The sequence below is a fragment of the Engystomops pustulosus genome, chromosome 7 (assembly GCF_040894005.1).
Source record: "Engystomops pustulosus chromosome 7, aEngPut4.maternal, whole genome shotgun sequence".
Classification (NCBI taxonomy): domain Eukaryota; kingdom Metazoa; phylum Chordata; class Amphibia; order Anura; family Leptodactylidae; genus Engystomops; species Engystomops pustulosus.
This window is the reverse complement of record NC_092417.1, coordinates 41,856,723-41,883,131: the sequence shown is the minus strand read 5'-3', so window position 1 is coordinate 41,883,131 and position 26,409 is coordinate 41,856,723. Positions and strand designations below refer to the sequence as shown.

At 41.8% G+C, this 26,409-nt stretch overlaps 1 protein-coding gene across 1 annotated transcript; it reads left to right on the top strand.

Moving 5' to 3' along the window:
- The first annotated feature begins 1,277 nt into the window (after positions 1 to 1,277).
- Positions 1,278 to 26,409, top strand: SYNJ2BP (synaptojanin 2 binding protein). The gene is made up of 4 exons (XM_072115590.1): positions 1,278 to 1,504; positions 11,373 to 11,509; positions 14,945 to 15,040; positions 19,003 to 26,409. Exons 1-4 carry the CDS (start codon positions 1,447 to 1,449, stop codon positions 19,144 to 19,146), a joined length of 435 nt encoding a protein of 144 aa, XP_071971691.1. The 5' UTR covers positions 1,278 to 1,446; the 3' UTR covers positions 19,147 to 26,409.

The window sequence follows — 26,409 nt, the reverse complement described above, 5'->3', positions numbered from 1 at the left end:
CGGCTTGATGTGCATCCATTGCTGTTTCTAATGGAATTAATAAAATAAAAGCGGTCATCTTGTTGCCCCTGCTGTTTGTGCAAGTAGTGGCGCGCGTTTCAAAATGCAGGCCATAAACGCAACCACTTTGTAAAGCACTATGAAAATGCAGCTCAAAAACTGAGACACAAAAACGCAAAGTTAAGACACTTTATCCAAAAAGCCAATATGCAAAACTGATGCGTTTTACAAGGAAGCAAAAACGCAATGCAATAAACGCACCAAAAACACCACGTGTGTCACCGATCGCATGAATTTCACTGCAAATGCATTTAGGCCGCTGCTGCGCTTGGAAACTCACTAAATGTGTGGCCGTACCCTAATGCCAATTAGTCTGGGGTGCTCCGACTATGTCATCAGAGTCCCTCGTCCCATAATTTATTCACTCCCCCTGTTGCGCTAGCATTCCCGCTTCTGACCTCAGCAGGTTTGGAGTTTTATTCTGTGCCTGCGTAAATCTCAGGGCGCGTTCACACGTTCCGCTAGCGCCGCGTTCATAACGTGCCGCTAGCGCACAGGGGGCGGAGTTTGGGGCGATCGCATATGGTTATTAATCGCATGCGTTTCCCGGGAAACACATATGCGATCGGCCCGAGCCCCGCCCACTGTGCGCTAGCGGAATGTGTGAGTGCGCCCTCAGGAGTAGGACACGTTCTCAAGGGAGAAGAAAATGTGGTTTATTACGCGCTGAAGCGGAGCCAGCATTGGCACCAATGTTAATCAGAGCTGCTGGGTCCAATCAGACCCAGTCCTGCTCTGATCAAACATCTGCCCCCACAGGGGGTCCTTTTCCTCTTACAGATGCCCCAGTTACAGGCGAAAACTAGAAGAAGAAAAAAATGTGGAAATGTCCCCCAGGGGTCTACATATAAATACATTATTGAAAAATTAAAAACCTCACCAGTCTCCTGTCCCGCACTAGCCAATAGATTTATAATCATTGTGTTAGTGAAGAAAAAAATATTTTCTACATTACAATAAAGCCTTTTAGGCCTGGTTATAGAGCGGTTATAGGGGGTGTTAGTTACACTTTCCTGAACCCTGTTTTGGTAATGGGATCTGTTGTGTAAGGTCACACGATTAGCTGCAGGTAATCAGTGACCCCTTATGTATGTGAGATGTATTAAAGCATTTTTGTGTTTGAAGGCACAGGTTAGAGTAGAGCAGTCGGCCAGTATAATGGCCAGTGTACAGACAGACACGGTCCTGTATCCTGCGTGTAATGACACTGCACGGCTGCCCGCGCTGAAGGTTCAGCCTATGGCGCCAGGACTACAAGTCCCGTGATGCCGCGCGGCGCCCATCTGCCCACGTGGGGGCCGCCTGGCTGCAGGAACAGAAAGTGCTGGGGTTGCGTTCACCTTCAGCCCTCGTCTCATCGCAACCCTGCAGGGGGGAGCAGCCGACATGAGCGCGGGATCCCGGGGTGCGCTGGAGGAGATCGAGCTGGTCAGGGGCCCCTCAGGTATGCGGGCAGTGGGTGCTGCACTACGGGGCACTGCTGTGCGGACAGCCGTGTCATGGGACTGTGCAGGCCTGGCTGTGGGCATCTGCACACTCACTACACCCCTAACTACTTGCACTGTACACATCTCCAGACTAGAGTGCCACAGCATGCTGGGAGTTGTAGTCCTATGACAGATGGACATATCCCACAATTACCCGTATGTGGAGAACCCTAATTACACCCAATGTCTCTTCACTGGGGTCAGACATGAGAGTCTGCAGCGCTGGGGAACTGGGTTCAAGTCCCAGGGTCAATATCTGCAAAGAGTTTGTATGTTCTCTCCGTGTTTGTGTGGGTTTCCTCCCACACTCCAAAAACATACTGGTAGGTTGATTGGATTGTGAGCCCCATTGGGGACAGGGACTGATTTGGCAAGTTCTGTGCAGCGCTGCGTAATCTGTGTGTGCTATATAAATAAAGAATTATTATTATACAGGCAGTTAAAAATTTGAAAGTTGGAAACCGGATGTTTATCTGCAGCTCACATCCCTATGCTTTTAACTGTCTATCTCTGGTTCTGTAGGTCACAGAACCACAAACCTGATATGAACTATAAAATGAGAATTTTATCTTTAGAACAGTTCTAGCTTCTATAGAACTGTCTATAGGGGCGCCTGAAGTAACTCCGCATGCAGCCTCTAAACTTGACTCATCTTAGGCAAATATGACTCTTCTCTGTTGATTTTCACAAGGAGTTAGATGTGAGATTTCACATAAGAGGGAATTCTCGAAAGGACTTTTCACACCTTACCATAGGGGGCTAGTGGTGGTAATGGCGAAAGTCAGGTGACAAGTTCCCTTTAAAGTCTGAAACTTTCTGTAGTTGTGATCACTAATTTATACAAGTCAATAGCCATGGTGGCAGCTTTATCAGTGCCAACAAATACACTTGGCAGTGGGTACATACAACCAGTACAAGGTTGTGCCATCTTCCTTTGCATATTTTTTTATACATAAATCCCAATGATGGGTGCTTACTATCTCAGTGTTGCGTCGCCCTTAGGAATCATAGTCCACTTTTAATTTTCCTATTGCCATGAAAACATAAATCTGAGCACAGTACTAGGCTCAAAACCAGCAGGCCCATAGAGACAATGCATTAAAATGGGAGTATGCGGTACATAAGTTAAATGGTATAGTCAGCCATAGCAACCAATCCAGTCCCTACTTCTATCGGCAAACCCAAGTCAGAACCCGGTTACTATGGCAAATGCTTGATTTATTCATTGTTTATGTCACGCGGTAATATGCTAAGATTTTGGTCCAACAATTTTTCCAGTCTCTTCCACAGTTTTGTGCCTGTTGTGGGTTCCTTGTCATTAACTTTGTCACCAAGTAATTTTGCTAAGGTTTTTAATGGGTTTAGATCAGGACATTTTGAGGAACTGCTTTACCTGTTTTGCATTGAGCTGCATGAAAATTACTAGCTGAACGCAAAGAAGGAGCCATGTGTTGTTTAATAAGGTTTGGATACACATGTAGCATGTCTGCCATATGAGAGATCCAACTCCTGCTGCAGAAAACATTCCCCAAACCATGACACTTCCTCCACCACCTTTCACTGACTTCTTTACACACTTTGCATTCAGTCTTTTACCAGACCATAATGTCTTCTGTCAGACCCAAATAAATGAAACTTTGTTTTATCACTAAAATGAACAGTGGGCCACTTCTCCTCTGTCCATGCAACATGTTCCTCCGTAAAGTTTAGTGTAGCCTTTTGATTCTTTCGGTGAATTATAGGTTTGGTCTCTGCAGAGTGGGCCTTCAGTCCAAATGCATACAGACACTGTATGACTAGACAGATCCTTGCCCTGTTCAGTGCTGAACTGGGGAACAATTCCAGCTGCTGTGTTGAAATACCCATGGAGATTCTCTCCATTATCCTGTCCTCTCTTGCATTTGTCTTTTGGGGACGACCAGCCTTCTCGGAAGACTTGAAAGAGTTTGTGATGCAATAGTCTAGAAATCACAGACTTGGAACAACCAAATTCACCTGCTACGATTGGGTCACCTCTTTGGCCTTCATCTGGACAATCTTCTGCTGGAGGGTTTCGGTCACTTTGGAACGGCACAAAATTTTTTCAAAGTCAGTAAAAACTTGAAAGTAAGGCTGCGTTTACACATGGTGTTAACACATGAGTTTTGAAATGCAATATAGCAGCTGAGAGGCGATTCGCCAAATGGCATTGCTGTTAACATTTTCATTTACAAAACACAACCGTTTCTGCACATTAACACAGTGTTAACTAAATGCGTACATTAACACAATGTAGACACACATGTTAACATCGGGTTAACTTTGCATTTTGTAAATGTTAAAAGCAATTTAATTAGGCAAATCTCCTTTCTTCAGCTGTTGTTTGGCGTTTCAAAATGTTTGCAGTGACGCCATGTGTGAACGTGCCCTCAGGCTGCCAGGTAAATAGCGTTTGTCAGAATTAAGGAAATTAGCACCAGGTGCCACATTAATACTAGTAACTTGCAGGTATCTGAGAGCGTTCTCTTATTTTGTGTTGTTCGACAATCACTGTACACACTCGAATATAAGCCAAGGTACCTAATTTTGCCTCCAAAAACTGGGAAACCTATTGGCTCAAGTATAAGCCTAGGGTGTGAAATGCATTGGTCACAGCCTCCCAGTATATAGCCAGCCCCCTGTAGTGTATTGCCAGCGCCCTGTAATATATCTAGCCCCCATGTAGTAGGCGGTCTGCCAGCCCCCATGTATGCCCAGCATTTAAAAAAAGTAAAGGTGTACTCTACGTTCTGATGAAGAGGACCTGCCCATAACGTCGGAATTGGGAGTACTCAGTTTATTTTATTGTATCTCATTTACATTTTTATTCTTTGCTTTAGAATATATATAAATTATGAAATCAGTATTGTACTCGCGTTAGGATCTAGTCACATAGCACTACACAATGACCTTGACATCCAGTGTATATAGTATTGTTCTTGGATAGGTTTTAATTTTTCTAGTAGTATTGAAACATCCTTGTATTTTCTATGTTCTTTTTATGTAATGTTATTTCCTTTTTTATATTATTTCCTTGCCTGGAAAACCTGAATAACCACCAGTATGACTGCCATGTGTCAAATATTCTGGGCTTTTAATGGACCTTTCTGTTATGTGACGATTTCTGAGGTAAAATTTGGCTGTAAAAGTAATATGTCTGATTTTTTATTTTTTTTTTGGGAACCTCCCCTGAGGTAAATGAGAATGATTAGATGCAGGGTACATTAGGACACTACAATCTTCATGTCACCTAACACGTCGCCATGTAACCCGGGCCTAGCATCTCCACAGGCCTGACTAGAACATCAGTCCAGTTATACTGGGAGAATTTCCCGCTTAAAATATGTTCAGGGTGAGGTTTTTTTTTACGCAGATTCAGAAGTAGTAAAGGTGTTGGTATCCAGATAAACATTAATTTCTTCTCCATTCAAGAGTAAGTGGTTTACAATTCAGTTTTTTTGCACACATTTTTAAGTCAAGGAATGGCTAGCAGGATCCTGCCACGAGTTGAATGCAAATAATTGTATACCAACCACAAAAAAAACAAGGCTCGGACACCACAGCAAAAATACACAACTACCATGTATTCAGATGTGTTCTTCAGCATAAGCCACCCCTATGGAAGCTGCATAGCAGAACTCCGAGTATCAAATATTTGTACAAAAATTTTTCCCTGCAGAGTAAAAAATACTCCTTCCAGTTTTTTGAGGAGTATTTTTAGTCACAGGGGAGTACTAGATGAGTTTACAGTGGATATTAGAGGCAATGGGGGATGGATGCATAGAGACAGCTGAAACGTTGCATCTGCCCACTGGCGAAATAAAACACTGAATATTTCACGGAGTGTTGCTTCCCTGTCTTGAATTTTGGTTATTCATGGGATTTGGAGTCGGATCCTTGTGAAGCCTGCACCCACTAGGAATTTTAATTCGCTTTTCATTGTGCTGCTCCCCCCACTTCTCTTCTTTAAGTAACCTTGTACCCTAAAAGAATCCACTGTGTAGTCCCAGGGGTTGGTATTTGGTTTAGATGCATTTCTAAAAACATGTGACTTGTCTGTGCTGCAGACTGCTCAGCTCTCAGTTCCCACCTGTGTGCTCATGTACAGCTCCTTCTCCTGCTCCGTCACAGAGGTCACAGTCTGGTGAGCTGACATCAGTGGGAGAGGGAGGAGCTGGGTTGGGGAAGAGAGTTGAGCAGTCTGCAGCACAGACAAGTCATGTGTTGTTTTTTTGAAATGCATCCAAACCAAAGCCCAACCCCTGGAACTACACAGAGGATTCTGTCTGGGTTGAAGGGTAGTTATTACACAAAATTATATTGTAATGCAAATACTTAGAAAAGGCAGAAATACCTCTTTAAAATGCAGGTGTGATGGGCTTCTACAACCTGTCTTTAGTGAAAATGAGGTCCTTGGTGACAGGTTCTCTTTAATGTTTTTACAGCTGCTTACACTTCCAGAAATGAAAAAAAACGGATTCAAAGCCCCCAAATGCATGGTAACATGCAAAAACGCATGCATTTTGTATTCCGTGTGACCACACCCTATGGGTGTTTCCCAATCAGAACTGTGGAGTTGATAAGCCAAGCTTCCAACTCCAAATAAGCATTTTTATAACATTTGATTAATCCAGTGAAAATTAAGGCAGCTCAGTGTATTATACTTTCAATTTCCCATTTTGTAATTTTCAGTGCAACAAATAAACTTTAAAAATAAATATAATATACACATTTTTTCACCTCCTTTTTGGTTAAAAAGCAGGAATTTCAATACTTTGGGTGTTGTTTTCTGGGTTACACTTTCCTTCTGGTGTGCAGGGTTTGTTTTTTGCAGGATGGTTTGACATTTCATTGGTTCCATTTTCAATTATATACTTAAATTTGGCTTTTATTATCACCTTTTCCACTATATTACAGATTACTTTGTCATCCCTGAATACTTCGGCTTTGTCAGGGTGATTCTAGTGTTTACATAAAGGGTTACTAGAGATTACCTGCAGGTGCAGCTGCCAAGTTCTCCAGTGCTGATGTACATGGGTGCTCTGATGCTTCCCCTGGCACATATGACTATTGTATTCCTCCTTATCTAGTTGTAAAAAAGGAAATGCACAATCAGTTTTGGCATGAAAAGATGATATCTGATGTCTCGCACCCGACAATAGTAGTCTGTGCCCTATATAATATATACGTACTGCCCAGCGCTTCTATCCGTAGAGTAGACCATGGTATAAGCATTGCACAGTCATGATGTTAGTATAATGTGTAATAATTGTCCTTGTTATGATTGGCAGCTCAGATCACGTTTTATAGGTGGCACTTGTTTAGATTTTGGGGTGAACGCCCTTTGAGTTTCTGCAGATATTTACCCTCCTATAACTGCTGACACAAGTAATATAAAGAGACACCGGGACACACTGACCTCATTCTACATTGTAATGTATACACCGCTGGGGGAAGAGGGTTTGTCCTCTTCAAGGTGGCCCCTATTATTACACATTTGTCACAATGAATGGTTTCAGGTCTCTGTAGGTATAGGACAGGATATTGCTGACTGCCACCTTTTTGGAACAGCATTTTTCAGAAAACCTTTGAAAATTCGCCGTACAAGACTGACTTATTCTGTAACTGCGACTGAAGGTGAGGTCGGGAAGCTCCCACAAAAAAAGGGAAATCGTCTCAAATTCACTGAACAGTTGGCAAGTTTCCCGGGCCGGGCAGATTGTTCCAGCATCTGCAGAGCTTTTTGAATTTTTTTTATTAATTAAGTACTTGATCTGCTGACCTTACCTTGAAAAGGGGTGTGACCAGCATGTCAATTGGGTTATCCAAGAATTATAATTGATTGCCTATCCATTGCCTTGTTCTCCCATGATCAGATATTGATGGCCTTTCCTGGGGACAGACAATCAATTAAAATTCCCGCACAATCCCTTAAAGGGAACCTGTCACCAGCGACTCCCTCCCCCCCTTTATGCATGTTTCACTGATGGCTCTATCCATGGGATTAGACACCATTTTACTTCTTAAAAAAAAACAAAACTTTTATTTATGCCTTACTACAGATCTGGTCATCTACCCCACCTTCTTAACTGACATGGCTACCCCGGCCCTCCACAGGAAAGAGGGAGTTGAGAGAGACGTTGGCTGTATGTGACTCACTGAAGAATATTTCTGAGATATGGAAAAATGAGGAAGACCTTGACTGTGTGGGAGCTGCTGAAGAGAATTCTTGAGGGAGGGTTGAATGAGGTTGTTGAGAAAGTCGTTGGCAGTGTATTACTTTCTGAAGAGAAATCGGCAATTCTCTTCAGTGAGACACACACAGCCAATGTCTTCCTCAACTGCCTCATTCACCTCTCCTTCAGAAACTCTCTTCAGCTTGTCGCTGACAGCCATCCTCTTTCTTGACTCTCATTCCTCTTCCCTCAGTAATTCTCTTCAGCAATTAACACACAGCCAACATCTCTCTCAACCCCCTCATTTACCCATCCCTCAGGGATTGTCTTTAGCGAGTCACACAGAGCCAACATTTCTCTCAACCCTGTAATTTATCCCTCCCTCAGGAACTCTCTTAAGCAAGTCACTCAGCCCCGCTCTCTTAACTTCTCATTCCTGAGAGGGTCTGCTAAGAAGTGGCAGCGTAAGTGAGGAGGCAGGGTAACTTGACTGTATTCTGGAGCTCAACTACCTCCATGACTGGATCTTTAGTAATGGGATTAAGAAGCAGAGTGACTTTAATCCCATGGATAGTCATCAGTGAAACATGTATAAAGACATCTAAAGGGTACTGTGTGTATTTGTGGTGGGGGGTGGGGTCACCAGCGACAGCGAGTCTACTAGCTCTGTAATCACCACACAAGTTATAAAAATATTGTGTAGGGAAACTTATAAGCTTTGTATACATCCAATTACTTTTTTTCCCCAAAAACAGTCATTGAAGAGAAAATTTCATTTTCTCTTCACCAGTTTTTTTCACTTACCACCTTATATCTTTGGAGTTGCCTTTAGTAGATTTCTGAGAAGGTGGCTTCTGGATTTTGTGGTTTAGCAGTGTTCTGCATGAAGATGGGTCAGATAATTTTATACTTCATCTACCTGCAGGATACATGTAACCGGATCTATATGACATTGGGGTGGGGGCGCACTTAGAGAAAGGCACATTTACAGTCTCGGCTTCATTGATTCTGCGGACTGGATACTTAATGGTGTCTCCGGCAGCTCTACCCACCACAGACAATTGTGCTGCTATCAGGATAATACTTTACAGTAATGGCTGTGGAAGATATGTCGGCATACGGGTCATACTTGATGGATCTTTTTCTCAGATTCCTTGTGTGCACAGCACTTTCTAGGTCACAGCACCCTCATAAGGTTAGGCCTCTGACCATTTCCACACGCAAACCTTATCTTCCTACAACAATTCTTCTGTTGATTTTAGGTTGTGGATCTTTGTCTTGTCGCCTTACGTTTCCTCGGCTTGAGGTGGATGGTTGGTTGCCCTTACATTCTCCTGTAAAATGTTTTCATACACAATGTACCATAAATGATCACTAGCCTTGAGATATTAAAGACCCCCCAAACCATAGTACTACCTCCACTACAATAAGGATTAGGTTTGTAGTTCTTTTTTCCTCTGAATATAACACTGAACATACAATGATAATAACCCACTAGATGAAAATCCATCAATAAGACATTCAATATAATGTAAAAACATAATCACAGTTTATTAAAGACAAGTAAAATAATTAAAGGAAATCTACCATTTGATTTCATGCATTATGAACCAAACATACATTGGGACTGCTGTAGATACACTGATGCAGAAACATGTCTTGTTTAATATGATAATAAAGCTCTGTGACTCATGTGTTTGCCCCAGCGCTTCTCCTCTTGCCCTAATAATGCAGTGCTTTAGAGAACGCTGTAATCCCTGTCTTGTTTCTGACAAGTAGAAGTAATCCATCGCTGCACCATTCACCAGCTGCTGTGTATGTCATCCAGCTCAGGTTGATTACTCCTGTCTGGTCAGTTCAGGAAGCTCTGTGTAATGTGTTCATATTGGCAGCCTGCATGCAACCCAGCTTTCCCAAGGTCCTGCGTTTTTTATAATTGTTTTTTGAGGGATTAAACAAGATATGTTTCTGCATCAGTGTAGTTACAGCATTCTCAAGTTATGTTTGGTTCACAATGCATGAATCCCATCCAAAAAAAAGTGGCAAAGATCACACTATGATGCAAGTCTTCAGTAATAATAAGTGTTGAACTAATGCAAGATAACCCCTACATGTGTAGTAATCCCAAACGGCAACGTACAAAGGTAAAAGTAAAAGGACTACTTGCAAAGAGTTTGTATGTTCTCTCCGTGTTTGAGTGGGTTTCCTCCGGGACCTCTGGTTTCCTCCCACACTCCAAAAACATACTGGTAGGTCGATTAGATTGTCGCATGCGTTTTTGACAGGTTTTACCAATTATCTTAATTAAAACTGGTCAAAAAGGGATGCGTTTTTTGACGGACTGCTTAAAAGGCCAAAAATGCGTTTTTGTCAGTTTTTCCGAAATTGCGCAATGAAAAACGGACAAAAACGCATGCGTTTTTAACGATCTGAAAACGCACTTAGTAAAAACGGCCCAAAAACGCCATGTGTGTCTTCACCCTAAGGCTAAATTCACACTACCGTGAGGGTAGTGTGGGTGCAGCGCGGGGAGAGGAGGAGGTGAGCGCAGCTCACCCCCGCCCCTCACCATAGAAAGTAATGGCGCACGGCGCCGTAATACGGGCAAAGATAGGACATGTCCTATCTTTCCCCGGGCTACGGAGCGGTACAGTGCCGCACGTGTGCTGCACCGTACCGCTCCCGTACAGGGCCGTGAGCCCATAGAAGTGTATGGGGGACGTATATCGGCCGCATATACGTCGGCCGTATATATACGTCCCCATACTATAGTGTGAATGTAGCCTAAGACACACACACACACCACTGTTGTTTGTGTCCTTTGTGCAACCCAGGCGGTGGCCCCTCTACTGAGGGGAATGTGCTGTGGCTACCTATTCACTGAGGGGGCATGTGCATAATGTATGGCTCTCATGGAATTACATGTTAAAATATGTGGTGTTTATGGCTCTTTCACACAGGTGCACATATAATTATATCCCTGTTTATGTGATCATACAGGTGCACGGCTTGTTATACACAGCTCTGAATAATCTCTGTGATATATAACGAGCTGTGCACCTGTGTGACTTCACATGACCATAGCCAGGAAGTAAATAATGAAGTTTCCTGTTGACTGACAACAAGCAGAGATCTAGAAAACCATAAGGAAGTGATACAGAAACTATAATGGAAAATGTTTAAACCTTTTCATTACACAAACAATATTAATTATTTGCTGAAAGTGGACAACCCCTTTTAAGGACTCATTTGACTATTCAGGATGTGCAGTCTGTGTGTCGGCCACATTTCATTGTCCCAATCGTGGTTCTTCTTAAATTTGCAGCATCAATGTGATTCTGTGAATTCCATCCAACTGGGATGTACTGTCTCCGGCGGTGGGCGTGTATTTTTTTTATTAAAATGAACCTTTTTGCATACAATTACTTCATAAGATTGTGAAAGCTTCTTATAGACACTGACAACACTTTAGTGTGGTCTATAGCAGTCTTGTTCTCTAGTACTTGTTTTATGCTCAAACCGTGAGGAAAAAAAAAAAACATTTCTGGGGATTGTTTATACATTTCTATAAAAAATCCTAGATAAGTTGGATATATGTACATAGTAATTTCATCCACGCTTTCTCTCTCAGGTCTGGGGTTTAATATTGTGGGTGGCACAGACCAGCAGTACGTTTCGCATGACAGCGGCATCTATGTCAGCAGCATCAAGGAGAATGGCGCGGCGGCTGTGGATGGGAGGCTGCAGGAAGGAGACCGGATATTGGAGGTGAGGCACCATTGATCAGTGTGAATACTATTGTGTTCTCCTTCACCTATATTCTCATAGAATTGTTATTTTAACTGTTTACTTTAGCCAGCGTATTCTCATAATTAGAGCGTACAATTATACGGATGATGAGATTTGTGCTGTTTTAGACAACACCTGGGTGTGTACCCCAGACAAGAATCCATTGTAGGAGGTGTAATAGATACCGGTTATATAAATACCTACTGCACTTAAAACCTGTTTTATTTATTTATTCTGGGAGGGGGGGGGGGGAGCGGTGGTGGATTTTAGTATTGTAAAAATATACAATGCCTAGACTCATCCCCTGCATGGTAGATATTAATATTGTCACCATGTTGGTTTAAGTCCTTCATTATAAGCTCAGTAGTGAGAATTCTCTAATTCTGTTCCCCCTAACCACTAGACGTCCCCTAGTACAGAGGTCCCTGGGCCGTGGAGCACTTAGATCTGGGTTTCTGACACAGGACTAGGCAGACTTGTCCGAGTGGCGCCTGTCCTGTATCCATATACAGCCTGAGGGCTCATTCACATGGCCGTCTGCGGGGACGTACTACAAGTTTTATGTCAGAGGTGCTATATAATGCAATATAACTGCTACTTATGTGTGCAGCACTTTAATGGGGTTGGTCAATTTACCTCTTGTTTTTTGTAATATGTGTGGGGGCATGTTATTTATTAGGAAATTTACCAATATACATCTACTAACCCCTTTGCGCACTAGGGTGTACTATAAAGTCCTGGTGCTGCGGGAAGGGGGGGAGGTGTATGGAGAGAGCTCATGGGCTGAGCTTTCTCGACACACAGCGGGTGTCAGCTGTATAATAGAGCTGACACCTGCCAGTTACTGCCCCAATCGCTGCAATTAGCCTGTTAAGTGCTGTGTTTGAATCCGACCACGGCACCCAACATTGCCGCCTTGGATGGTTTATGATTAGTTAAATTGCTATATACTGCAGTACAGTAGCATTGCAGTATATAGTGTGAGTAACCAGACCCTCAGGGTTAAAGTAGCCCAAAAGGTCTTAAATAATAATAAAAAAAAATAGTAAAAAATATGACATTTTATTTTAAACAGTAAAAGTTTCAACAAGGTTTTATTGTTTATAAAAACATTTTACCATAAATGATTATTTGAAAAAGTGATCAAACAGTTCTGTAGGTCCCAAATTTATCCCAATTATAGGTCCCCAAGTTAATACACCAGCACGTACCGCAAAAAATGACAACTTGCATAAGGCTACATTCACACTAACGTATGGGGGACGTATATACGGCCGACGTATATACGGCCGATATACGTCCCCCATACACTCCTATGGGCTCACGGCCCTGTACGGGAGCGGTACGGTGCAGCACACGTGCGGCATACACGGGCATACATTGTGTGAATGTAGCCTAAGTCTGTACAGCAAAGTGTGAAAAAGTTACTGATGATTTCGTTTTTAAAATCTATTAAACCTTAATAAAACCAATATATATTTGATATCTCTGTGATCGTATGGTTCTAAATCCGAACAAGACAAAGGTTGCCTAGTTGGCTAACTCCCTTTTCAAGTCAAGAAAAATACATTCAAAAATCGGTGAGAAATCCGGCAGAATGTACTGTACTAGTAAAACGTAACTTTTTATAATTACTGATAAAATAAGTTCACAGTGAACCACAATATGCACATCAACCAAGGTTGATTTATGTTACTTTATTCCCTTATTACTTTATTCCCCTGATGAGGGCGTCACATGATGTATGAAGCGCGTAGGGATTACATATTAGGGACTAACAGGGTCTGTAAGGGACAGTACTGGGACCGTCCTTGTCAGGGCGGGAGCAATATTGCGGGGTCAGGATACTAACCGATCGTAGGGCTTAATAGGTCCTGTACCTCTGGACCGGTACCGCTCGACCATTAGACGGAGCATCGCAGACTGTTGAGATCCACCCTATTATTCCTTACTGTCTGGATTAATGTTGGTCTGTGGTTTTGAGATGGTGCACCGTGTCATATGCTATACAGGAATGCACTAAGGCACGGGGAGGTATTACTGGGGACCGTGTCATACGAGACTTATTGGAGGTCTGAACGAGCTCCCTTTCTGATGTGTTATTGCTGACTAGATGGTTGATGTGCATACTATTGTGGTTCACTGTGAACTTATTTTATCAGTAATGATTAAAATTTACGTTTTACTTATGGTAATAATACATTCTGCTGGATTTCTTCCCTGTGATTTTATGGACCCAAAGAATAAAGAGGAAGTGTCATTTGGAGCAAAGAATGAAATTCGTAAAAACACAGCTCCACAAATGTGTGTGTTTTTTTTTTTTTTTTGGTCAATTTCAACGTTCTTGGAAGTTTTTCCAGCTTTCCAGTACATTGCATGGGATATTAAAAGGTGCCACTAAAAAGTACAATTTGACCTGCAGATAACAAGCCCTCACACCAAAAAACTCGCAAAAAGGAAAAAGGGATGAGTCGTGTAAAAGTTCTCTTTTACCTCATCAGCCAGACATTCCAGTCCATAAAATGGCTGCAGATGGAGGGTCATGTGATCTCTATCTGTCCATGAACAATCGCCCTGCCAGGACCTTGATCTTATAGTCATTAATACTATCATAAAGTTTATTTATGGGCCGATAGAGATCACATGAGGTAAAGTGCATTTAAATCTTTATTGTCCTACCCTCTCAGTTGAATGCCATGAACACTCTTTGTTTTATAGCCATGAAGCTACATACAAGCAGTCTAGTTATTTGTATGTTATCTTGTCTACCAGTAGAAGGTCACTATGAAGGTGATGTAGTGATGGCCATTATATGCTTTTCCAGTCAGAGCAGTCAGTGACGACATCTGACAGGGACCCATTTTCACATCTAACTTAATTATTTGGGAGGTGCCAACTTGCTGAAGGCAAAACTGATTTTCCTTATTTCCTAGGTTTCCATTTAATATGGAAACCTCATTTCAACTGACCTCATATTATGGAAACAAAGTAAGGGCACCATGCTACCATCACAAGAGCTGTAAATGGGAAGATTCAGGCAACACAAGAGGTAAAAAGCTTATATAATGGTTCAGATTCAGGCAACACAATTCAGGCAACACAAGAGGTAAAAAGCTTATATAATGGTCCAGACATTCTTCATAAGGGAATAGAACAAAATATAATATAATAAATAAAGGTGCTGCTGCTTGAACCTGGTTGCTGGATAACAGGAGGATGACACAAGATGGGTTAGTAAAGAGAAAGTTGAAAACTCCATGCAATTAACAAGTGTAATAGGTTTGCCTAAAGAGATGGGTTTTAAGAGAACATTTGAAACTTTGGAGGTTGGGTATTAGTCTGATGGTGAGATCACAAAGAAAAGTTAAAAAATGTACTTTATGTAATTCAGTTTTATTATTTTTTTCTTTTCAGGTAAATGGTATCAAACTAGAAAATCTCTTACATAAGAAGGCTGTGGACCTCTTCAGGAGCTCCGGTGACCATGTGGTGCTAAGAGTTCAACACCAGGTGGGTAACATTTACTGGTCAGCTCTGGAAATTGCCAGTGAAAGGCGCTGTGTATTTACAAGCAGTCTGGTGCTGGCACTGTGTATATACAAGCGGCCTGGTGCTGGTGCTGGCACTGTGTATATACAAGCGACCTGGTGCTGTTGCTGGCGCTGTGTATATACAAGCAGTCTGGTGCTGGCACTGTGTATATACAAGCGACCTGGTGCTGTTGCTGGCGCTGTGTATATACAAGCAGTCTGGTGCTGGCACTGTGTATATACAAGCGGCCTGGTGCTGGTGCTGGCACTGTGTATATACAAGCGGCCTGGTGCTGGTGCTGGCACTGTGTATATACAAGCGACCTGGTGCTGGCGCTGTGTATATACAAGCGGTCTGGTGCTGGCACTGTGTATATAGGGGCGGCCTGGTGCTGCCGCTGTGTATATAGGGGCGGCCTGGTGCTGCCGCTGTGTATATAGGGGCGGCCTGGTGCTGCCGCTGTGTATATAGGGGCGGCCTGGTGCTGCCGCTGTGTATATAGGGGCGGCCTGGTGCTGCCGCTGTGTATATAGGGGCGGCCTGGTGCTGCCGCTGTGTATATAGGGGCGGCCTGGTGCTGCCGCTGTGTATATAGGGGCGGCCTGGTGCTGCCGCTGTGTATATAGGGGCGGCCTGGTGCTGCCGCTGTGTATATAGGGGCGGCCTGGTGCTGCCGCTGTGTATATAGGGGCGGCCTGGTGCTGCCGCTGTGTATATAGGGGCGGCCTGGTGCTGCCGCTGTGTATATAGGGGCGGCCTGGTGCTGGCAATTTTGCAAGGCTGATGCCAAAGTTAGGGAAAATTTCTTCCTGAACCCAACATGACAGTCAGAATAGCTCCCTGGAACAACTGCAAATTTAATAAGGTGTTTTGTTCTCAAGAAAGGCGTCCCGCTTGGCTGTTCTTGGCATAGAGAACGGTGCACATGTGCGCCCACCTCTCCTTTTACTGCAGCCTAAAACACTTCTCTAGTTTTTAACCAGATTGTGGTCTTTCAGAGCACATGGGCTACATATAGGAATCCTATTCTGTTTATAAAGGGAAATGTAAGGCCAATTTGGGACACTTAAAGTACATCTACCACCAGGATGAAGGACTGTATGCAAATGAGGCATTAGCATCTATGTAGCCTGGAGCCCCTCAGACTGTTTACAGTCCTTTATCCTGGTGTTGGATGCCCTTTAACCAAGTATCGTTCCTTAAGCGGTCGTGAGCTAATGGTCTTCGCAAAGATGGCAGCTAACTCATGGCTGCCATAGACGTGCATTGCGCAGCTCATATTCCTGCTCTGATATGCGGTGCTACCACTCAGTACTCTGTGGAGAGGGAAAGGGGGAGCAGCGATCACGCTTCCTCTCTTCTTCCATCTTGCATCTCACGGCAGCGGCCGTGTGCATGAAGCCTTAGTGTTCCAAATCTCCCTGTTCCGACGATTTGGGACACTAAACCACTGGGCTTTTGGGAGGTTGTGTCTTAAATCACCCTGACAGGTTCCCTTTAAGGAAAGGGGGGTGGGGGTGAGGTTGGGCCCAGCTTTGCTAGTTTTTGTTTTAAGCACTACTTAAGTTATCCTGCCCAGAAAGGTCAACTTTTCATAAGGTTAGCAATCACCCAACCAATTATTGGGCTGGAACATATTTCAGACTGGTGGCAATTTCTGTGAATGATACGGTTAGAAAAATACAGAACAAATTCAATAAACTGATATGGGTGGACAACCCCTTTTAATAAATGGTATGAATATGTAGCCATGTAGGGGCAGACAAATATCACATACAATCTAGACCTTCCCTCTTCTCACTGTGGGGACTGTATTCGCTGTCATTGTCTGTTGCAGAGCGAAAAACCAGTTTTACTAATTTTAGCAACTTTTATTGCTACATTTTTTTTTTTCCCCCACAAAAATAACTTTTTCACGCTCACAATTTTAGTTGTAGCCATAGAAACAGATTTTATCTAGGTTTTTCCATGAAAGATAGATGGCAGCAGATGTGCGCCCGGCAGCCCTAGTTCCTGGTAGATAAATGTGAGCTGTCAGGAGCGATTCGTTACCCTCTCCTACCTCCGACGCTTGTCCTGTCCTCTATAAATTACCCTTCCCCTTTGTGGATCACTGATCTACCTGCTCGGAAGGCATCAGGATCGGAGAGGGAAGTACACAAATAAGAATGCAGATGACCTTGTTCCCGGTTTGCTCTTCAATAAGTGAAGTCTCTTTGTGCCTCGCTGACATCCCAGGCTTCTCCTGTGGGATAGTGAGTGGTGCTCTACAACAAATCATTTTCCACATTCCACATTCAGTTCTCCCTTGCGCCAAGTATTCCAAGTATTTGGCATAGAATTTACCCTTGCTATACAAGTTCCTGGCCTGTTATCAGCCATATTTAAAACACTACCTTTCAACAAACTTTCCAAGCTTGTGTCCCTGAAGCATAAGGCTAGATTCCGATCACAATTCTCCTGATGTATCCCACTTACATATATAGTGGGATACGTCACCTTTGGAAACTCCCTGCATTTATGCTCAGCGGAGGTCGGGCATGGATTCAATATGTTGCATTCCCCCCCCCCCCCCCCCATAAGCTTTTATGGTGTCTGCTGAGTATATACGTAGCTAAGTAGTAGGGGGCAGGATGGAAATATGTAGCTTGTTGTGTCTTTCCATCCTGTGTTTTCGACAGGATGCGAAGAATACTTTCTGGATAGCGACAAAAAGGATGTGTCCTCATCTGTCAGTATCTATGAGTATACACTGAGTATTTCACAAAAGCACCATGTGAACATAGCCCGATACTGTACATTTTTGACTAGTTTTCTGTGTGGGTTTTCAGTTCTTCTTGAGCTGGGAAGTGGATACGTAGCTGCTATGACTCACTCCCCCCTTCATCTCCTCTCCATAGGCTTCTATGTAATCTAGAACCACAGCATACATTTCTTCTATTATATGTCATACAGGAAGGGAGGATGATAAGAGTCAAGGGAGTGGAGAAAGAGGAGACACTTTTTCTCTAAATTGTGTGGTTTGTTTTCCAGTTTTCTGTGTAGGTTCTCATTTCTTCTTTAACTTGGAAATAGATACATAGCTGCTGTGATTCGCTCCTCCACCCTCTCCTCTCCATAGACTTCAATGTAATCTGTGACTGCAGTGTATGTTTCTTCTCATTTGTATCTTAAGAAAGAGACACTATGTTCTGATAAGATACATTACCCAGTTTCTTCAGTGACTGTTTAAGTGATCTTTATCCAGGGAAACTTTTTAAAGGGAACCTGTCACCAGGGACCTAATTTTCACTAAAGACAGGTTGAAAAAACGCTGCATTGCAAATTTGCCTTTCTGCTTACTCTAAGAATTAATATTACAATATAATTGTGTGTTATAACTTACCTTGTGCTGACAGAATCCTCTGTGTAGTCCCAGGGGTTTTTGGGCTTTTGTTTGGATGCATTTCAAAAACCATGTGACTTGCAGACTGCTCAGCTCTCAGACCCCACCTTAGTGCTCCTGTACAGCACCTCCCTCCTGCTCCTTCACAGAGGTCACAGCGGTGTGGAGTGAGGAGCTGTACAGGAGCACAAAGGTGGGGGCTGAGAGCTGAGCAGTCTGCAGCACAGACAAGTCGCATGGTTTTTGAAATGCATCCAAACCAAAGCCTAACCACTAAGAGGATTCTGTCAGCACAAGGTAAGTTATAACACACAATTATATTGTAATATTAATTCTTAGAGAAAGCAGAAAGACATATTTGCAGTTCAGCTGTAATGGGCTTCTGCAATCTGTCTTAAGTGAAAATAAGGTCCCTGTTGACAGGTTTCCTTATTTTCTTATGAGGGTAATGTGAATGTAGCCTTATTATGTCTTTATAATCGGGTTTGCTCAATTTTGTCATCTTTATTCCCCTCCCCCCCATTGTTTATACTTTTTGTTTATTTTCCTTTTCCAGAATCATCTAAATGGTCCTTTGGGAAGTAGAAGTGATAGAGACTCTGAAGGGACGTCACTGGCCATGATGGTGGTGCCCGTGATTCTCGCTGCTGTGGCCATCTATGCATTTGTCAAATTCCGGCAACGTTCAGCAAGATTCTGAAACAAAAAAAAGGGCCAAAATATGCAAATCTTAAGAAAAACTAATACGGCTATACATAGGCTATAACTCGAGATACCTCCACAGTGTCTGCTGCCTGGAAATGTATGTAATGGCTTGGAATGGTACAGCCCCAGGAATACTGTAGTACAATCGTTCTGAAATTATCGGGTATCTCTTATTAGATATGGCATCACACTTCTGATCCTGTCCTATCAATTCATGTAAAATAAGTTTATTTTTTGTAAATGTCATGTCCATGTAAACTATTTCCACTAAATTCATTGAGGAGGGCCCTGACTGTATAAGGAGGGCACAGGGCTGGAGGCCATGTCCATATGTCCACGAGGCAGCATCTTAGCAGGTGAAATTGTAAGTAAGGGCATCTTATAGATGGGATAAGTCCGCAGCCCGTCCTGGTGATGGGTTATGCTGTAATACACTAGTGATGTTACTCTTTGGCCAGTGACCACCATGAAATTAAGGTTTTCCCGTGCATAAAGCCAATCTATCATATAAAGGTTGCAGGCAGCCAAAATGCCCAGAAGATGACTGTGCAAGGTGAATGTGATTCTTGGTTTCTAAGAAGCTAGATGATGTAGTTATTCAGTGCCCACTACTCTTTAGAAGAGAAACTAATAGATAGTACAAACATTTATAGCGTAAAGGGAATCTGTCAGCAGTTTTAACCATACAAAGCTGCAGACAGTGTTTTGTATTGTCCCTGGAGATCTGTGTAACCGTCCCTTTGTGTGTATTAGTAGCAGCAGGACTGTGAAATTGTTTTGCATTCCAGGATTCTAGTTCCTTAAAACTCCTTCTCGACTGCCGTACGGACTATATACGTCCCAATTGCACACACCACATACAGATCGCACGTACATAGATGTCATGACAGTAGCTCACTTCGAATGGCCATGTTTTCTTCCCTTAAATAGCAACTCTACTGTGTTTCTAGATACCACATTGGAGATGTTAAATTTGCTGTCTAAAATGTTTATATATTAATATATATATTATATTATTTACGGTATATAATTTTTATATAACCCCCTTCCTATCACAACTCAATGCAGTTTTAAAGGGAAGATTCTCCTCTTTAATATGACACCAGAACTTTGTTTCTAGGTGCCATGGTTCAGGATAAAATATATTTTGGATAAAGGTCTATTCAATTTTACACCTTATTAAAAAAAAAAACTTTAATAGGGAAAATGACAAAATACTTTGTTCTCATTTCATGTCATTTGTCTACTAATTCTATAAATAAAAAATATCATATATAGTTGAAGTATCACATGTTACGAGAAAAAAAAGGGGGAAGTAAAAATTGTTGTGACATAAATTGACTTCAGGCACCAAGCTACGTCATACACAAATTATTTGATTACACAGAACTCCAGGGCCAATAGTTAACACAGTAGTTAACTTCTGACAGGTTCCTTTTTAATTAGTTTTTTGTCAAATATTTTAGTGAAATCACAAATAATTGGACATTTTCATTTTAAGTTAATTTTAAATTGATAAAATTCTATACTATCATAGGGTCAAATTCACACTTCATTCATTTTAAGTCAGTGTTTCAAACAATAACCACCACAATATGCAAGGCTGGACGGTAAGATTGACCCTCTTTTTTTAATTTATCTTTTTTTTATTTTTATTTTTTACTTTTGTAATAGACTAGTTTCTTTTGAGATTATATAAACATTGCTTTTACTAGCAGTTTAACAGTTCTTATACTTTTTATAAAGAGCTTTAACATTCACATAAAATAATATTTTATAGATTGCTGGGACCCTCCAGTCTCCAATACTGGGGACCCAGCTCCTTACAACTCTGCATTGTTGAGAATAAGCCCTCTCTCTGTTCATAGTCTATGGCATTAATAAGCTGACGGTTAGACCCACACACCTATCATTTGGTAATTTCTTCAAGCTGCATTACCTACGCAGTGCCACAAGGGTAAGGAGCAAGTAACCGCATATCCTAGCAATATGCCTTTACATGTATTTGCTGAAATACCCCTTTTAAGGGAACCTGTCATCAGATTTTACCCCATTAAGCTACTTGCCCCCTCACATAATCTATGTCCTTTCTAGAATTTCCTCATTTACATCAAATCTCATCCACTTAAAACAAAATCATCTTCAAAGTCTTGTGAAAATAAGCATAGCAGAGTCACTTTTTGCCTGAGATGAGTCACTTTTAGGGTCTGGAAGAGAAGCGACATTTCAGACGCTCATATTTCTGGTTCTATAGTAACTAGAAACCTGCTTTTGGTAACAAATTCAAAAACATATTTCAGATTCATTTTAGGCTTGTGGATTTGTGAGCTACAAAACTAGAGAGAGTTGGTTATGTGATGTGTAGATAACATTCAAATTTCCTATATTTTTTCTTTTACTTCCTGTATCATCGGTATCAAAAGCATTATTTTATGTACTATATAGAGCTCAAGATACTGGCATCTGAAAGTACACACCTTCTCCAGCCTCTAAACATGACTCATCCCGGGCAAAAAGTGACTCCTCTCTGCTCATTTTGACTTTGGAGGACATTTAATGTAGGTAAAGGAGTGAGATTTCACATAAGAGGGAATTATAAAAAGGATTTTACACACCCTACTTGAGGAGGCAAGTAGTTAATTGGGGTAAAAGCTGGTGACCGAATCTTTTTTTAATTATGCAGCCCTGGCAACGATCCTACTATATTGGATATATTTTCCCTTTCAAGACTGATGTTGGCATTGTCCAGCTTTGGTGTCAGATGATTGTAGCTTCCTCGTTGGGCATCCATAGCCTGCAGCATACACCCCAATGTGTTCAAGCCTGAGGATGTTCTCTTATATGGTTAATCTCCCAAAGACTTGACTGACTTGTGCCTTTATTGAGTGGTATAAGTGCCTTGTTCTGAACATCTAAGGAGTCGTCATAGGTTATCAGCATTGTCTCTCTATATTGAGGTGAAAGACACAAAAATATTCCTAGTTTTCAGACTTTGGAGGCTTCAGCAATAGATTGTTTAAAGTGTATTTTCCTGTTTGTGTATGTGAGAAATGGTTCATTCCAGCACCGGAATAAAAAAGTGAAAAACAAAAACTTGATGTACTATGGGCTAAAAATAGGACGTGTCGCAGCTTTGAGCAAGGACTTCCGCAGTACATAACCCCCCAGAGAGCCTCAATACATTATATTTTTAGCATAAAGCCAATAAAGAGTTTTTCTCTTTGACTTGGGACAAAATATTTGTAATATATGCATTTTCCAGAGTGCTCCTAGATATGTGCACGCTTTACCGTATTTTTTCGGACTATAAGGCGCACGAAAAATCCTTTGATTTTCTCAGAAATTTAAGGTGTGCCTTATAGTCCAGTGCACCTTATATATGAACCGTACTTACAGACAACAGCTGCCTTGAATAGTGCACAGGTCTGCCACCTGCTGGTCATTCATCCTTATAATCAGGTGCGCATTATAATCAGGTGCGCCTTATATATGAACCTAGATGTTTTAGCAGGCATTTAAAGATGGTGCGCCTTATACTCTGGTGTGCATTATAGTCTGAAAAATACGGTATTTCTCCATTTGGACATCTATGTGTTCAGTTGAAGTTTTTCTATTTTTGTTGGGTAGGGACCTAGCTGCTGTGACTCACTCCTCACCCCTCCCATCTCCTTGATGTAACCTGACACTTCTGAATTCATCTGAGAGTTTGTGGAGAAAGTTTCTATACTTATTTTCTGAAAAGATAGATAACAAAGTTTCTTGGGTTCACTAATCATTTATGCAATTTCTTTTGAAAACTTAGTGATCATTTAGATGATAAAACAAACTATGCGTAAATTGATAACAGTTGTAAATACAAGACATTTTGTTCTATATCTTATTAGAGAAAAGTGCTTCTTTCTCCACTTACTTTTGCTCTGTTGTGGTTTAGGATAATTTTTTGCAGACCTATGAGGATCAGGGAACAGGCACAGGAATAGGATATAGACTCGGAAACAGGGTTCAGTCTGTTCAGAGTACAGGGGGGTTCCAGATCAGGCAGGACAGAGGATTCCAGAGCAGGCTGGATACAGGTTGTAGTTCAGACTTGGGTCCAGGGAACTGCTCAGGCTGGATACAACTCGGATACAGGGTCCGGTTCACACTGGGATTCAGGGTAACAGCTCCGGTACAAGTTGAGGGTTTCAAGTCTATCAAAACAGACTGTAGTACTACAGGAGAAAGTATAACCAGCACTGAGTGAACTGAGCTCCTGTATTCCACCCCCAGCATCTGACTGGCTTAGCTTTGCATTATTAATCCACAGTTGACACAAACACTGAGCTGCAGATTGAGCCACCCAACTTTATCAGGATCAGATACAGCAAGATAGCTGTCGATCAGCTCCCAGATGGGTGTGACTCGCAAGCTCTGAACTCATCCGTACAAAGGATTCTGACAGGCTCTTTCTGTCTCTCAAGTTGCATAACAGGGGCTCACTAAAGTGTTGGATTGGAAGATCTATGGTGAGGGGTCAGTGAATCACAAGAGCAATGTCTCCACCCATAACTGAGTGTGCGTAGCGTGCTCACAGACACGGGCAGGACTAGTCTGAAAGGGTATCTGTCTGGAGATCTGTGTAACCATACCTTTGTGTTTGTTGTTAGGAGCAACATTATATTTCAGGATTGTGTCTGGATTTGGAGCACTTAGATGCACTGGTTAGATGCTCTTCAATTTGCTGCTGCATAGGCTGTTCTGTGTATAGTGAAGAGACCTCCCATACCAGTGCATTAAAGTCCAGCTACAATCTTGGAATATAAATGGACTTTTCTAGTCCTGCTGCTAATAACATGACACTCAAAGGTATGGTTACACAGATCTCCGGGACTGCAATCTAACACTGTCTACTGACAGGTTCCCTTTAAACAAGTAAAATCTTTAATATCCAGGAAAAGGTTGTAACACACACAGAGGGTTGTTTTTTAATGTAACAAGCATAGGAGCTTAAATAAAGTGAGTTTAAAATTAATGTATATTATAAGGATCCCTGATTTTTTTTTTTTATGACCTATGAAATGTGGGGTATATGGAGGTGGTGATGTAGAATGGCATGAAAGAAGTTTGTGTAATAGTCTGTATTCACATTACTGTATCCAACAATTTGAGGTTTTTCGATGGTAATAAAACCAATGTAGATGACACTGGAAGACACGGGATTATTTTTGTATCAGTCTCTACAATATTTGGAAGTCTAGATCAAAAAGTTTCCTGCTTTTTAGTCTCTTTAGAGACAGATGCCACAAAAAACTGTTTTAATTAAAAAATATTTTTCAAACTGTTTAGGATGGAAGTTCTTGCACAAAAAAGGTCATATTCATTATATTGGCTATTCCCTACTAGTTCAACGCTACCCGGATCTATCCTGTTCTCTTGGGAAACCCCTGAAAATTCCTACAGAACCAGTCATTGATCAGGTCAGATTTGTTGACAGTGATTCGCTGAGCAGCGCTTCCTGTTTGTACAGGAAGTAGAAATCAGAAGGGACCGAGGCTCCTTAGACACGGAGCCCGGGTGTATCTGAGCGTTCACAATAGTTTAAATTTTCTGGACAACTTCTTTGAATAAAGTAACGTGACTATGACCTAAAGGCTATACATGCTCCAGCCCTCAAAATTTAGAACTAAATTGACTGCAGGTCAGTCACCCTTAGAGTATTATATAAGATTGCCAAATTGATTTAAAGGAACCACAGCTGTCCCCAGGTTGTTTGTTGAATTGCACTATTCCTTTTCATGGGGCAAAGCTGCTATACCAGATACAGCCAATAGTCAGTTGTGGAGCAGCCATTTTGTTTTTACATAGGACAATCCCTTTAACTCCAAAACCTACCGTGAAAAGGGGTGGTCACTAACAACAAACTTTAACAGGGTAAGTTTAAGACCCAAATAGGGCAACCCTTATTATACTTGGCCTGTTAACATTTTCAAGGAGCTACACATCACGTGACCTGCCGCAGCAGAACTCCTGCGATGTCCAATGTAGTTGCTGGGGGAGATTTATCATGAGTTTCTGAGGTAAAACTGTTCTAGTTGCCCATAGAACCCAATCAGAGCTCAGCTTCAATTTTATAAACAGCTGTGGGAAAATGAAACTGAGCTCTGATTGGTTGACATGGACAATTAGAACAGTTCTGCTCTAAGAGCCTTATGTTAAATCTCCCCCACTGTGTGCATGTAACCTGACAGAGAACGGCAAACTTTAGCAGGGTCTTATACTTATCAATGTTTGCTACCAAATTGACCAACCCCTCTAATGTGCGGAGTAGTATTGCTCATCTATTGATGCTCATAATAGCAGTTTAAAGGACATCTACCACCAGGATGAAGGTTTGTAAACCAAGCACGTTGACATTCTGGTGTGTGCCCCCCTTTGCCAGGATCTGCTCTTCTTTCAGCTTCTTAAGCCCTAGTTTTTACGAAAACACAGGTTTACAAAATATGCAAATGAGCCTGCGGGGCTCCATTTCCATAGATGTCAATGGAGCCTGGAGCCCCTCAGGCTTATTTGCATAATTTTAAAATTACCAAAAAATTTTTTTTGTAAAAATGATGCCATCAGAGGCTAAAAGAAGAGCAGATCTTGGTAGAGGGGTCACACACTGACATGTAAGTGTGCTTGGTTTACAATCCCTCATCCTGGTGATAGATTTCCTTTAAAGAGAATTCAGTAGTGACTAACATTGGCTTTCTATGGACCCAATTCAAAGCTGGCATCTAGTTCATATCAATAGTCGGTGTAGAAAAGATGGAAACTGTCAGCATGGGGGGGGGGATTGTCCAACAAAATGACAATAAAATTTGGCTCTTTTAAACAGAAACGTAATGTGCTCGCATCTATTAAGTATTGTTATATGAAGACACACACTGTATATTAGTCCGTCAACATAAATTGTCCCACTTGATGGTTTCCATGTAGCAACTTTTACAGAATAAAACTGAACCTAATAAGCAAAATAGTAAAAACGACACATTAGATGATAAATCTTATATTTGGTTTCTAGATTAATGTAAAGGGAAGCCTCACTGACTAATGTATGGAAAAGATACTGTATGTGATCGAGGCAATGCACTATTATTATAATGGGTTATTGTAATTGCAAAAAAAACTATGTGTAGGATATCTTATACCTTGTATCCAGACTCTGTTGGTATGAAAATTAATAAACTTGTACACACTGAAACATCTTGTGTCCACTAATAAAATCTGTCACTTGGAA